At 38.9% G+C, this 13,192-nt stretch overlaps 1 protein-coding gene across 1 annotated transcript in view; it reads left to right on the top strand.

Moving 5' to 3' along the window:
• LOC119430825 (gastrula zinc finger protein XlCGF26.1-like) overlaps positions 1–12,034 on the top strand; it is a 22,674-nt gene extending 10,640 nt beyond the window's left edge. Inside the window, exon 3 of the mRNA XM_037698310.1 lies at positions 10,751–12,034. Coding sequence (XP_037554238.1) covers positions 10,751–12,001 — 1,251 coding nt within the window. The 3' untranslated portion in view covers positions 12,002–12,034. The remainder of the gene's footprint in view (positions 1–10,750) is intronic.
• Positions 12,035–13,192: the final 1,158 nt, after the last annotated feature.

Below are 13,192 nucleotides of genomic sequence, written 5' to 3'. Positions count from 1 at the left end.
TTATATATATATATATATATATATATATATATATATACTGTATAATAAAGTAATCTAATCAAGATTTGAAGTCTACATGTTATTAGATGAGCTCAAGTCATTAAAAATAAGGTAATTAACCATTTCAACTTGGAGCTTTGTAAATCAGTTAAAAACATACTTTAAAAATCAAGTGTTCACAATTTTTTAATACAACATACAGAAGGTTGATTGGTTCTAAAATAATGCACATTAATAATTTATGTAAAATTAAGGAGCCAAGAACAACGTACCTTTTGTTCAAACCACAACATATTGTCAATCTGGGGTTTTAAAAATGTCCAAATCATCCACCCAGCCCTTCATAGATTGGACAAGCACTTCCAGTAACTTGTAATTCTTTAAATGATTTGCGGTGACACACACCAGGTCTGCTGGGAATGTCAGTGGAAGTAAATATTACTCAGGGTCTCTGCTCCTTTTTTATTTTTTCAAAGGGGCGACATTTCCAATTTTACCTATTTTTTCCATGTACCGTTTTTAATCATCTGGGAGGTTTGTCACAATATAGTCCACTTTGTTTTGAGCTGCTTTTCAGCGTTATGAAGGAGGATACAGGGTGACACCACAGACAAACACCGGAGTTTATTTTTTGGTTATTTTTTTCTGAGTGCTGTAAACATGGCGGTCGAGATGGAAACACCCCCAACACAATGACATATGTTCCAAATCTCTATAGACCTTTTTCACGCTTCCGGGTTTTAAAGCGGATGTGGTCTTATACAACTTCCGGTGGCTATAGCGTTAGCATTAGACAGTGATGAAAATGGCTCAGTCTCTGCGCGATTTCTTTTGTTCAGTTCCTGGTTGTTCTTGTGGGGCCATACAACCATATCTGTCCTACCATGCTTTTCACGACATACCCAGACCAAAGGAGGCAGTGGATCCAAGCGACCAGAAAAGATGATGGTCCCGACTTCTGCATATAGTGGAGCACTTGTATGTAGCCGGCATTTCACTCAGGAGGATTTTGTCCACGGATCTACCACCAACTGTTTTAAAGTAGGGATGCACCGATCCACTTTTTTAAATTCCGAGCCGATCCCGATACCTAGATCTGAGTATCGGCCGATACCGATCCAGTTCCGATATCATGATCATCATAGATTTTCTATGAGGCTGTAATAATCTCCTCTCAAGTACAATTTGTACAAATATATGCATGCATGTCCAAAAAGGCAACTTGAGGTAAGTTGTATTAATGTTGGATAAGTTTTAAAGTTAGAATTAAATTTTGCTAACACAAAACATGTTTCTTTTTATTCCTAGCTTTAAAGTGGATATTAAAGTGATTAATTTAAGTGGTTGTTTTATATTTTATAAGGGGCAGATATAAGAATTTTTTCTTCTTTCTGCACTCTTTTCATTCAATGTTTTCTTTGTGATGATTTTTTTTTAATTTGTTTCATTTAAATGAATAAATAAATGAATTAAATTAAATGTTAAATGGCTTCAAACATTTGCTAAGTTCATGGCATAAACCAACAGACATGTTCCTGTTTTTAGTATTTTACATCACTTTATAATGTAGCTGTTTTTGTTTTTAATATAATTTTCAAATCATGTTTTTTATGATTGTCTACTGTTGTACTGATAAATATCTTCTGAAGAGTAAACTATATCTTGACTGCAAGTATCAAGCTGTGAAATCCTTCGTTTTCTACAACTGATTGTGGTTGGTCATTAATTATGATGAAGTTTAGCAACTTCTCTGTAAACATTTGAGCTCCGTGGTTTCAGCGATGTCTTCTTCTTTTTCAATCCGAAGCAGGCAGCCTGATTTGGGTCAGCCAAGCTTGTTGTTGTTGTTGTTGTTGTTGTTGTTGTTGTTGTTGTTGTTGTTGTTGTTGTTGTTGTTGTTGTTGTTGTTGTTGTTGTTGTTGTCGTCGTCGTCGTCGTCGTGGTGGTCGTCGTGGTCGTCGTGGTCGTCGTGGTCGTCGTGACAAAAAAATAAACCTTCCATATGACCTGACTGAACTTTGTTGGAGTTTCTTCCTGGATTATTGATCATGAACTTTGATCTCTGGTGTACTTGCAGAAAAAAATAAATCAAGTTCACCAAGATATTTAAGACATTTCTCTGGATCTAACAGAGTCGCAGCTTACACGCCCAACCACACTAGATGCCTACTAACCAGTCAGAAGTAGGGTGGTGCCTGGCCTTGGATCTTGGCAAAACTTTGATTCAGATCCAGCAGTGGTTCTGTGCGTTGTTGAATGTCACTGTTTCTTGGGCTGCTTTAATGCATGGGCTGACCTGGGCTGAAGTCCAGGGGCCTACAGCATTGGTGGGTCTATTGTTTTGAGGTCACGTGATGAGCTGAAATACATTGTTTGGTAACCTGTCAGGTTTTCTGTTAATCATTTCAGATGCATGTTTGTGGCCCTGATCCTAATTAAAAGTGACCCATGTGGGCTCACTGGCTGAGCTGACCAATCAGAATGTGTGTTGCTAGAATGGAGGCGTATCCCTCAATGATTGACTGGCAGCTGTCCACATGCCGTGTAAGAAGTTCAAGAGTGTTGCTCAAAATAAAAGAATATATATGTCAGAACATGTTTAAAAAAGAACTGGAGAGAAATTTAATTATTTCCGAGCTGGCGAGCGAGAGGATGACAGCGTAGTGAAATGCATTCCCAACATTTAAGTTAAATATAGCCCAAAATGACTCGAATTTGCAATAATTCTCTCTAAACAATTAAGAACAGGGCTTGAAGATGCCAAGAGGAAAGGGTTTTAAGAGATCTGTGTTTTCGAAGCTGTACGAAGGAGACGGATTGGAGACCGTACCTGCTAGTAACGTCATGGAAGACTATGACGCGCTAACAGGTGATGCCCAACAAGCTTGTGGCGTAAGTCTGGAACTCATATTAAAAGAATTGAGAGAATTCAGAAAAGACAATGTTATACAACTGAAAGGAATCAGAGAAGATATCAACATGACAAATAAGCAAGTAGAAGAGGCGGAAGAGAGGATCAAGGACACTACAAAAAAGCAACATTTCACCACGAGGCTCCGATAAAATAAGTAAATGTTTAATATGAATAAACAAAACAAAATATTGTCAGGGCAGCTAACTTATTTTAAGAGATGACATGAAAGGGAGAACAGATCACAAAGCCTTGGACAAGAACAATCCAGAAATACTGACGACACCAAGCGGCTGAATATATACAGACGCTAACGAGGTGAAATGAAAGGCTTAATCAAACAATGTATCTTATCACTCTAATTTATTAAGACGGGGAAAAAAAACTATATGCTAAATTCAACACAAAAATAAAATAAAATTAGTGATAGATAGGGTTGGGCATCGAGGATCGAGAATCGTTTGGAACTGGAACTAGCTGTCCGGTTTTCCTGGAATCGTTCGAAATATTTATTTTTGATTCCTACTTTCGATGCCTAGTCCACCAACCGGAAGTAGAAGCCACCCACCGAACACCAACGAAGAAGACGAAACCCGCCATAAACCAACGAAGAAGAATCCACCGGAAGTGTTCCCATACATGGAGAGTGAGCAGCCATGGTCGAAAGCATGGCTTAACTTTAATAAAATGACCAGTCAGCTCAGTGCAGCACTTGCAATAATTTTATATCGTGCAAAGGAGGGTGTAGAAGTAAAATATTAGCCCGTGTTTGACACGCCCCGCCGGACTATTTTTGCAGCCTCTTCCGGACCGGGTCCGACCCTCAGAAGTAACAGAGTGGCCCGTCTTTGAAGCGCTCCGCCAGACTGTTTTCACTGCCTCCTTCTCCGGCCCCATCAGGTAAATAAAACTATAAACTAAGTCTCATACCAACATTAAGGCAGCTAACAAGTTATACTTGACTTAAAGCTGTAGTCAATTCAAATGCAAACACCATGCTAACGTTAGCTCGTATTATTTTTCTTAGACAAATGACATGAAATGGCTAATAATGTTAGCCTGGCTCCTTGATGTGCTCCTTCGTTCAGCAAGGACTTCTCCAAGGGAAATACATCAGTGCAACTGAATGACGAGTGCCATAGAACGTTTACATCATATATTGTGAAAAGTTTGCATCCCTTTTCAGATGTGGAATCACCAACATTTAGGTTAGTTAGGCAATAGCAATAGAGCTAAGCTAATTAATTGTCCATCCTAAGTTAACGTTACAGTAACAGTGACATTACATGTTTGTTTATATGTTTGCAGGGACATGGTGAAAACCATCAACCCAAGTACACACCACTTACCATGGACAACTTGTCAAATAAGTTAATCCCATCTTGTTATAAGGTGGAGGAGAGCTGCTCCGTGCTTTAAACAGAAGATGGATGAAGTGTCTGGGACCAGATCCACAGAAAGATGATTGAGCAGGTGAAATGTCATTCACAACTGGTGTTTTCTGCTATTAAAATCTGAAATCTAAATACTAGTAATGTTCTTTATGGTCAGCAGAGGAAGACTTTGGAGATGATGGGGTCACCATGCAGTCTGAGGAAAGGCCTGAGAATGAGGGAGTGGAGGATGAGGAGGAGAGTGTAAGTGTATGATAGCTGAAATTATATAGATTCTCAATCTTAATAATGATCATGCCTTTAATAATCCCTTTTTAGTGATAATACTGATGAACCTGCTTGTTGTTTGTTTAGGAACCACCTCCCTGTAATCTGTCCAAAAAGTCTCCACTGGAGGAGCTTTTTGCTGAGGAAGAGGTACAATGTAATGTCACAGCTCCATGTCCATGAAGAAATAAGTGGAGAGAGGGCTACAGATGTACCAGAACATTCCATCCATCCATCCATCCATTATCTTTACCCGTTTATTCCATTTTGGGTCACGGGGGTCGCTGGTGCCCATGTCCAGCAATCACTGTGCGAGGGGCGGGGTACACCCTGGACAGGTCGCAAGTCCATCACAGGGCCACATAGAGACAAACAACCATGCACTCTCACTCACACCTAGGGACAATTTAGAATTACCAATCAGCCTAACATGCATGTTTTTGGTCTGTGGGAGGAAACCGGAGTACCCGGAGAAAACCCACGCATGCACAGAGAGAACATGCAAACTCCACCCAGAAGGACCCTGGACCGGGGTTTGAACCAGGGACCTGTTCGCTGAGAGGCAGCAGCTCTACCAGTTGCGCCACCGTGCTGCCCTTCAGAACATTCCATCAGCTGTTATGTCTGAGGACCCTGCTGCTCGTGGTGGAACCAACACAACACTTTTCTGTCAAATCTTGCTTTCTCATATTTATGTGTTCAAACTTCTTCCACACCCAGAAAACATGTGTTCTCCACTGCAGGAGACACTGTCTGTCCAGAACACTCACACATACTGCCTGAAAAGCAGATATGATCATTTTCCTCAACAATAACAGTTTCTGATTTTATACTGTACCTGCTGCTAATCTGGACTGGGTTGTACAAGTTGTTCTTTTTTATAATAATAATAATAATTTTGTTTGACATTCTGCAGCAGATTAGCCCATCAGTGGGAGCTCAGTAACATGGCTGCAGCATCACACGCTGGACATGTGGAAATGTGTTTCCTTGAGGTTTTCAAACATAAAGCTCTCTTGTGAAAGTGTACCCTGTGAAAATAAAATTTCGTAACATATTGAAGTTCATAAGTTTGATATTTATATACTGGTTTAAAATAGTTCTGTGAGAAATTCATATTAAATTTAACAAAAAGTAAAAAGTTCATAGAGTTAACATTCAAATAGAAGTTCAAATTATTTAATCCAGAAAGAACTCTGGCTAACTAGCTCATTTATAACATGATGGAGTTATATTCAAAGCAGTCTTCTCAGTTAAATAGTGTTAACTTGTTTTTTTTATATGAAAGTTTCTGTTAACTTATTATTTTTATCCAACATTTCTCAGTCAGGTCATCTGGACAGTTTCTTTTTTTGTGCTGAAACGTTTTGCCTTTGATCCGGAAGGCTTCATCAGTCAAGGAAACACACGACACAAAACTGATTCTTCCCCCAACAGCTTACTCCAAAGTGGAACAAACCAGTTATGTTAGTGCTAAGATGGTCTATTTGTCACGCCCCCCTCCTCCATTGCCGGCCCTCTTCCTTGTTGCCAGTTGTGTCAAACTGGTTGAAAACAACAAAGTCCATGCTCAATAATCCAGGTATACAGAGTTATAGGTTATTATTTTTGTACTTGATTGTTTCTGTTCAGTGCCCTGAGATGACTTCTGTTGTGACTTGGCGCTGTACAGTATAAATAAACTGATTGAATTGAATTGACATGTCTTTTTTAACTCCGCCTTTAAAAAGAATCGGAATCGAGAATTTATAGGAACCGGAATCGAAACGAAGAATCGGAACCGGAATCGCTCAAATTCAAACGATGCCCAACCCTAGTGATAGATCAGTTAAGCTTTGTTTCTTTAGACAAAAGCATATAATTTAAACACAAATTTAATTTTACAAGCACATTCTGCCCTTTAAATAAATCATACTTGTACACTTCTCAATTTTTCTTCAATTTAAACCATCAGATTTTTACAGTGCTCTTGTAAGAACTCATTAACTTGTGGATCCAGCTGGTGCTATTCAATGCAAACCCCCAAATAAAATTCAGCGCTGTTTTTCTGTTCAAAAATTATCAAGTATATGTAGAGTAATCCCTCACGTTGCAGGCCTGGAAGACGCTCGGGAGCAGTGGGGCCAATTACAGTGTAACCCGTTAATTCCAATGAGTCATGAAAAGATGCAAGTATTCGACCCCGAAGTATTTCCTGTGTCCGTGTGCGTCACCTCCTGACATTATGTGGCACGGCTCCGGCAACCTCAACACAGACGGTCAGCACAACATTCCAGTCTCCCTCATCGCCAATCGTTGCAGGCGTCCCCAGTCACCTGAGACACTCATCTGGTTTGCCGGCGTCTCACTCCCACACTGGTCTTATGTCGCTGCACAGCAATCTCACTACAGCTGCTGTTGTGAGCATACCTCAGCTTGGTGAAGTTCAGCTGCGTTCCGTATCGCAGCTATACAAAGTCACCTCAATCACCCAAACTCCCACTAAAACTTTGGACAAGTTTTAGTCTTTTTTTTTATCGCCTGTCTGTGTTCGCTTTTTTTTCTCTTCCGCGTCTCATTCTCTCCTCCTTTTCTCTCCTCTTCTGCCCTCCTCACGCTGCTCCCCCCTCCCCTCAACCAATCAGCATTTAAAAATTGTAGACCATTTAAACATCTAACCAATGAGGGAAAAAATAATCAATTTTGATTTCTTCTCATATGGAGCACATTTTTACCCTTCTACAAAAACTATCTTAGCAAAATAAAATAAAAACACCTACTGGACAGATTACTACACAGCCAGGAACAGCTCAAATCAAACATAACTGTCAGAAAAATTCTACCTAAGCCCTATCTGTTCAGAAAGTGGTCAAATAAAAGTTTTCCCAGTTATGATAAATTTCAGCAGGGCTACATAAAGATCAGACACAGGTGTGACGGTGCTGGAACACAGGAGGAGAAATGCTGAGGGGTGACAGGCAAACATGAGGAAAAACACAACATGTATGACAAGACCCCAGAAACCCTACACTACCAGAAATCCCACTATAAAGGTAACTCTCCAGCTTGCTGGAGAAACTGTGGAAATAAAATTGCAAATCAGTACCATATTTTTTGGGACTGTCGAGTAATTAGAACTTATTGGAAAAAGATACATAAAGCAATACAAGATATTATTGGACGTCTAACTGCCTGTAGAAAGTAAAGTTTTGTTTTTTGGACTCATGCCTGAAGGATGGTCAAAGATAGATAAATATCTTTTTAATATTTTATTAGTGGCGTGAAAAAAAGCCCTCACGAAAAATTGGCTTTCACTGGAGAGCCCAACATTGAACATATGGATGGACATCACAATTTTTCACCCTTTATTTAGACAGGTAAATCCCATTGAGCCTCGAGGACTCATTTACAAGAGAGACCTGATTTCAACAAAGAAAGATAACAACAATGGACAACAGCGACAATAGACATTTATAAAAAAGTATACAGATGTTGTTGTTTTTTTTTCAAACGAATAAGATGGCAAAAAAGTAACAAAAACAGCTAGATTATAAGGCAAATGTAGAAATCTAAAAACAGGAACATGTCTGCATTGGTCATTGCCAGGAGTCCAACAGATTCTTAAAGCCACTTAGAGAGGTCAAGGTCGAGAGCTTCAGATCTTTTTGTAAGATAATGGACAATGGACATATACAGGATGGAGAGAATAACTGTAGAAGTAAATGATGAAAAGGACCGATTTATTTTACGCTGGAAGAAATGGATGGTTTATATAAAATCACCTAGACCAGACCTAGTAATTTCTGAATGATATATTGACTGTAACAAAACACACTTTCACTCCCTTTGTGTTTTTTTTTTTTATTTTTTATTTTTTATTTTTTTTCTTGTTTAAAAAAGCATTTAAATTGATACTCTACTAATAACTGAAGTGGATTTATTTGTTAAATATATTTATAAATGTCAATAAAAATTTATAAATTTTAAAAAAAGGAAAAAGAACTGGAGACCATATCAAAGCTGGCAGATTTTTAAAAACATCTGTCAGAGAAGCTGAACCCACAGAAGGATGTTCACTGACTCTTCCACCACCTGAGGGAGAGGAGGACGAGGCATAGCCCCCATACGTGATGCTATATTAGCTGGAGAGGAGCAGACAGGTAGAGCTGGGGAGAAGAGAGGAGCAGAGAGATGAGCAGGCAATGAGAGACACATCTGATGACTTATAATGGTGACCTGCGGGAGTGCACACAGCCTGTCACTGTATAATTTGCTGTTTCTGTTACTTTAGTTTTTGGAAATAAACAATATTAACACTAAAATATGTATATTTGAACAAAGGTGTGTCTATTTAACTTGTGATTTTTTTGTTTGTCCAAAATCCTCCAACTGTTATCTCTGTGAAGGAGTCAGTTTTAGGTGTTTTTAATTCATCATAAATATCTGCTAATTTAAGTCCTACACTGTATTAAAGCATTAAAAACATGGTTTGGGGGATTTGGATGAGCTAAATTGTTATTTGGAACAACATTGTATGAAAAATGAAATGCATTTAATGATCAAATAAGAAATATAAATGCTGCCTTCTCAATAGCAGGCTGTTTACCTGTATTATTACCAATTGTGGTTTTTAATGTTAGTATTTTTTAGCAACAAGAAAATTCATAAATTGTCATTTATAACAACAACCTTAATAATGAGCAAGTTTATTCTCTGATAAAACTAAAGGTTGACACTGGAAGGGAGATATAGCTGTTGAGTAACTTGGTTAAATTAAAAAGGGTGATATTAAAAAAATTAATTTATCACAGGTGGTCCTTTGTTCAAAGCAGAATAACTTAAAATTAGATTTTTTTTCTGCCTTTAAAATTGTTCTTTTGTAGTAATATGTTGGTATTGATGTATATGCAGACAGAAGATGGTGATTGTGAGGGTAAAATTGTGTTTGTTTGTGTGTGTGTGTGTGTGTGTGTGTGTCCTTTATGCTACTTTGTGAGGCCCATTTTTCCAACTTATACTACATTGTGAGGACCAACTGCTCCTTATGGGGCCCAAAGCCCGGGCCCCATAAGAAGAAGTCCCGTTGGTGGGTTAGGGGCTAGGTTTAGGACTAAGGTGTGAATTGAGGATGTGTTAGGTTTAGGGTTAGGTATGTACTGGTAATGGTTAGGTTATGGATAAAGGTCATGGTTAGGCTATAGAAATGAATGAAAAATGAATGGAAGTCAATGCAAAGGCCCCACAAAGATAGCAAAACAAACCTGTGTGTGTGTGTGTGTGTGTGTGTGTGTATGTGTGTGTGTGTGTGTGTGTGTGTGTGTGTGTGTGTGTGTGTGTGTGTGTGTGTGTGTGTGTGTGTGTGTGTGTGTGTGTGTGTGTGTTTTGAAGTAACATTGTCCTTAATGTTCATGTGTTTCAGTGGTCCCTGCTTCTGTTTAGAGCTGATTAAAAGAAGAAGCTCCTCAAGTCTGAAGGCTTGATGTGGACCAGCAGGACCCAGAGCCACTTATCATAGAGTGGAAGAAAAGTCCCTTAGACCAGTCTGGTGGGAGATCAACTCAATATGGAGGAGACCGATATCAGGTTTTTGGTCACTACAGTTCCTTTAAGGAGTGAAGAGGATAAAAAAAACTTACCAGGCAGGAACCCAGATTTAAAGACTCACAAAGACAGTTCCAGCTCTTCAAAGACTGATGTTAATGAGGACAATGAAGAGGATGGTGAAATGATCAATCCTGACTCTCTGCTAAAGAATTCATCAGACTCTGAATCAGAACGTGAAGACAGTATGAAAGACTGGAAGGAGAGCAGGGCTCCTGAATCAGAGGTAAAAACTGTCAACAAATCTTTGAGCTGCTCTGAGTGTGATAAGCAGTGTGTCAGTAACCGGACTCTTCAAAGACACATGACAAGTCATTCAGGAGTGAAGTCTTCAAGATGTCTGCTTAAAAAGACATGTGTTGGAGAGAAGAAAAATGTAGAGTCACGCAGGAAAGTCCAGGCAAGGCCAAAATCAATAAGATGTGATGACTGTGGTAAAAAATTTACTTTCAAATCACATTTAATCTTACACATGAGAGTCCACACAGGAGACAAGCCGTTTCCTTGTGAACTTTGTGGACAAAGATTTAGTCATAAGAAAAGTTTAAACAGACACATGAGAGTCCACACAGAAGACAAGCCATTTCCTTGTGAACTTTGTGGACAAAGATTTAGTCGGAAGGACAGTTTAAATTTACACATGAGAGTCCACACAGGAGACAAGCCATTTCCTTGTAAACTTTGTGGACAAAGATTTAGTCAGAAGACACATTTAAACTCACACATGAGAGTCCACACAGCAGACAAGCCGTTTCCTTGTGAACTTTGTGGTCAAAGATTTAGTCAGAAGTCAAGTTTAAACTCACACATGAGAGTCCACACAGGAGACAAGCCGTTTCCTTGTGAAGTTTGTGGACAAAGATTTAGTCAGAAGAAAACTTTAAACACACACATGAGAGTCCACACAGGAGACAAGCCGTTTCCTTGTGAAATTTGTGGACAAAGGTTTAGTCAGAAGAAAACTTTAAACTCACACATGAGAGTCCACACAGGAGACAAGCCGTTTCCTTGTGAACTTTGTGGACAAAGATTTAGTCATAAGATAAGTTTAAACAGACACATGAGAGTCCACACAAGAGACAAGCCATTTCCTTGTGAAGTTTGTGGACAAAGATTTAGTTTGAAGGCAAGTTTAAACTCACACATGAGAGTCCACACAGGAGACAAGCCGTTTCCTTGTGAACTTTGTGGACATAGATTTAGTTTGAAGGCAAGTTTAAACTCACACATGAGAGTCCACACAGGAGACAAGCCGTTTCCTTGTGAACTTTGTGGACAAAGATTTAGTTTGAAGGCGAGTTTAAACAAACACATTAGAGTCCACACAGAAGACAAGCCGTTTCCTTGTGAACTTTGTGGACAAAGATTTCGTCAGAAGTCAAGTTTCAACACACACATGAGAGTCCACACAGGAGACAAGCCGTTTCCTTGTGAACTTTGTGGACAAAGATTTAGTCAGAAGACACATTTAAACTCACACATGAGAGTCCACACAGGAGACAAGCCGTTTCCTTGTGAACTTTGTGGGCGAAGATTTAATCAGAAGTCAAGTTTAAACTCACACATGAGAGTCCACACAGGAGACAAGCCTTTTCCTTGTAACCTTTGTGGACAAAGATTTGGTCATAAGACATCTTTAAACTCACACATGAGAGTCCACACAGGAGACAAGCCATTTCCTTGTGAAATTTGTGGACAAAGATTTAGTCGTAAGACATCTTTAAACTCACACATGAGAGTCCACATAGGAGGCAAGCCATTTCCTTGTGAACTTTGTGAACAAAGATTTAGTCAGAAGTCGAGTTTAAACAGACACATGAGAGTCCACACAAGAGTGAAAACTTTCTGACTGAAAATATTAAAATAGCTATTCTAGGCCATGAGCTGCAACTGGTATCTTAACACCCAAATAAAATTTGTTTTGATTTTGTAAAAGATATTCTTTGACAATTTTCAACAAGTTCCCAATCTATGATTTTCTCCTAGTTTCTTAAGAATACTTTAAAAACAAACAAATTAAACATTTGATCATAATTTGGACTATAGATGTTGGTTCAAAAATACTGGTTCAGTGGTTGTCCAATATGTGGAGAGAACCAACTAACCAATCAAATTACTTGTTTTTTCAAATGGTCAGACCCCATGAAATGTTATTCATGTAATTCCTGAGAGAATTGTGATTTAATTTGTTAGTTACTTGGTTAATTAACTGGTCTCTCATGCAGATGAACTAATTGTGTTTTAATGAGACTAACCTTATAGTTTTTTTTTTTATAAATTACTACAATGCCATTCCTGTAAGCTGAATAATGTTTACATCATGTGTTAACGTCAATTTATGGATGAAACAATGCCAGAATTGCCCAGCGTAAACTCCAACTTTACTGTAGTGTTAGGCTACTTTTATACATGAAGCTAAAATTACCTGACACCATCCTGAGCCACAGTTACTGTCCAAATCTCTAGGTTGTGTATTCTGAATTTTCTTTATGCTTTTGTCAGGGGAAACCTGTATGTGTGTGTGATACTTCATTATATAATGATACTTGTGTGAGCCATCTTATCTTATTCTGTCATTTGATCTGAATGATATGTTGTTAATGTTATTGGCACCAGTGGTGCCAGTAACAGCTGACTAAATGCTAATCACGCCCCTTCCCCTCCACTGTAAGGAATCTTAAGGATCTAAAAAAGTTAAATCTGGTCCTCTGGACATTCAAAAAAAACAAAAACAAAGCAAATAAACAAAAAAATGTAGAAACGTTTCGTCTCTCATCCGAGAGACTTCCTCAGTCTGAGGAGCTGTTTTCAGCTCAGTCTCTTAAATAGCACCTTCTCCGAGTGGATCAACCAGTTTTGCTGCTGACAACCAAAACCAGCTGATCACATGCTCAAGAAGGACCATCAGCCTAACAATGGGTCATTAGCACACTGATGGCTGTTTACTACTCACAGAGGGCTGAGTGATACTAGCAATCATAGCATTGTAAGAGGGGGACAGTTGAACCCGGAGGCCTCCACCCCTGTTTAATGATGGACG

The sequence above is a fragment of the Nematolebias whitei genome, chromosome 1 (genome assembly GCF_014905685.2).
Source record: "Nematolebias whitei isolate Nwh7 chromosome 1, NemWhi1, whole genome shotgun sequence".
Classification (NCBI taxonomy): Eukaryota; Metazoa; Chordata; class Actinopteri; order Cyprinodontiformes; family Rivulidae; genus Nematolebias; species Nematolebias whitei.
The sequence above is the reverse complement of the archived record's forward strand: the minus strand, read 5'-3'. Positions and strand labels throughout refer to the sequence as shown.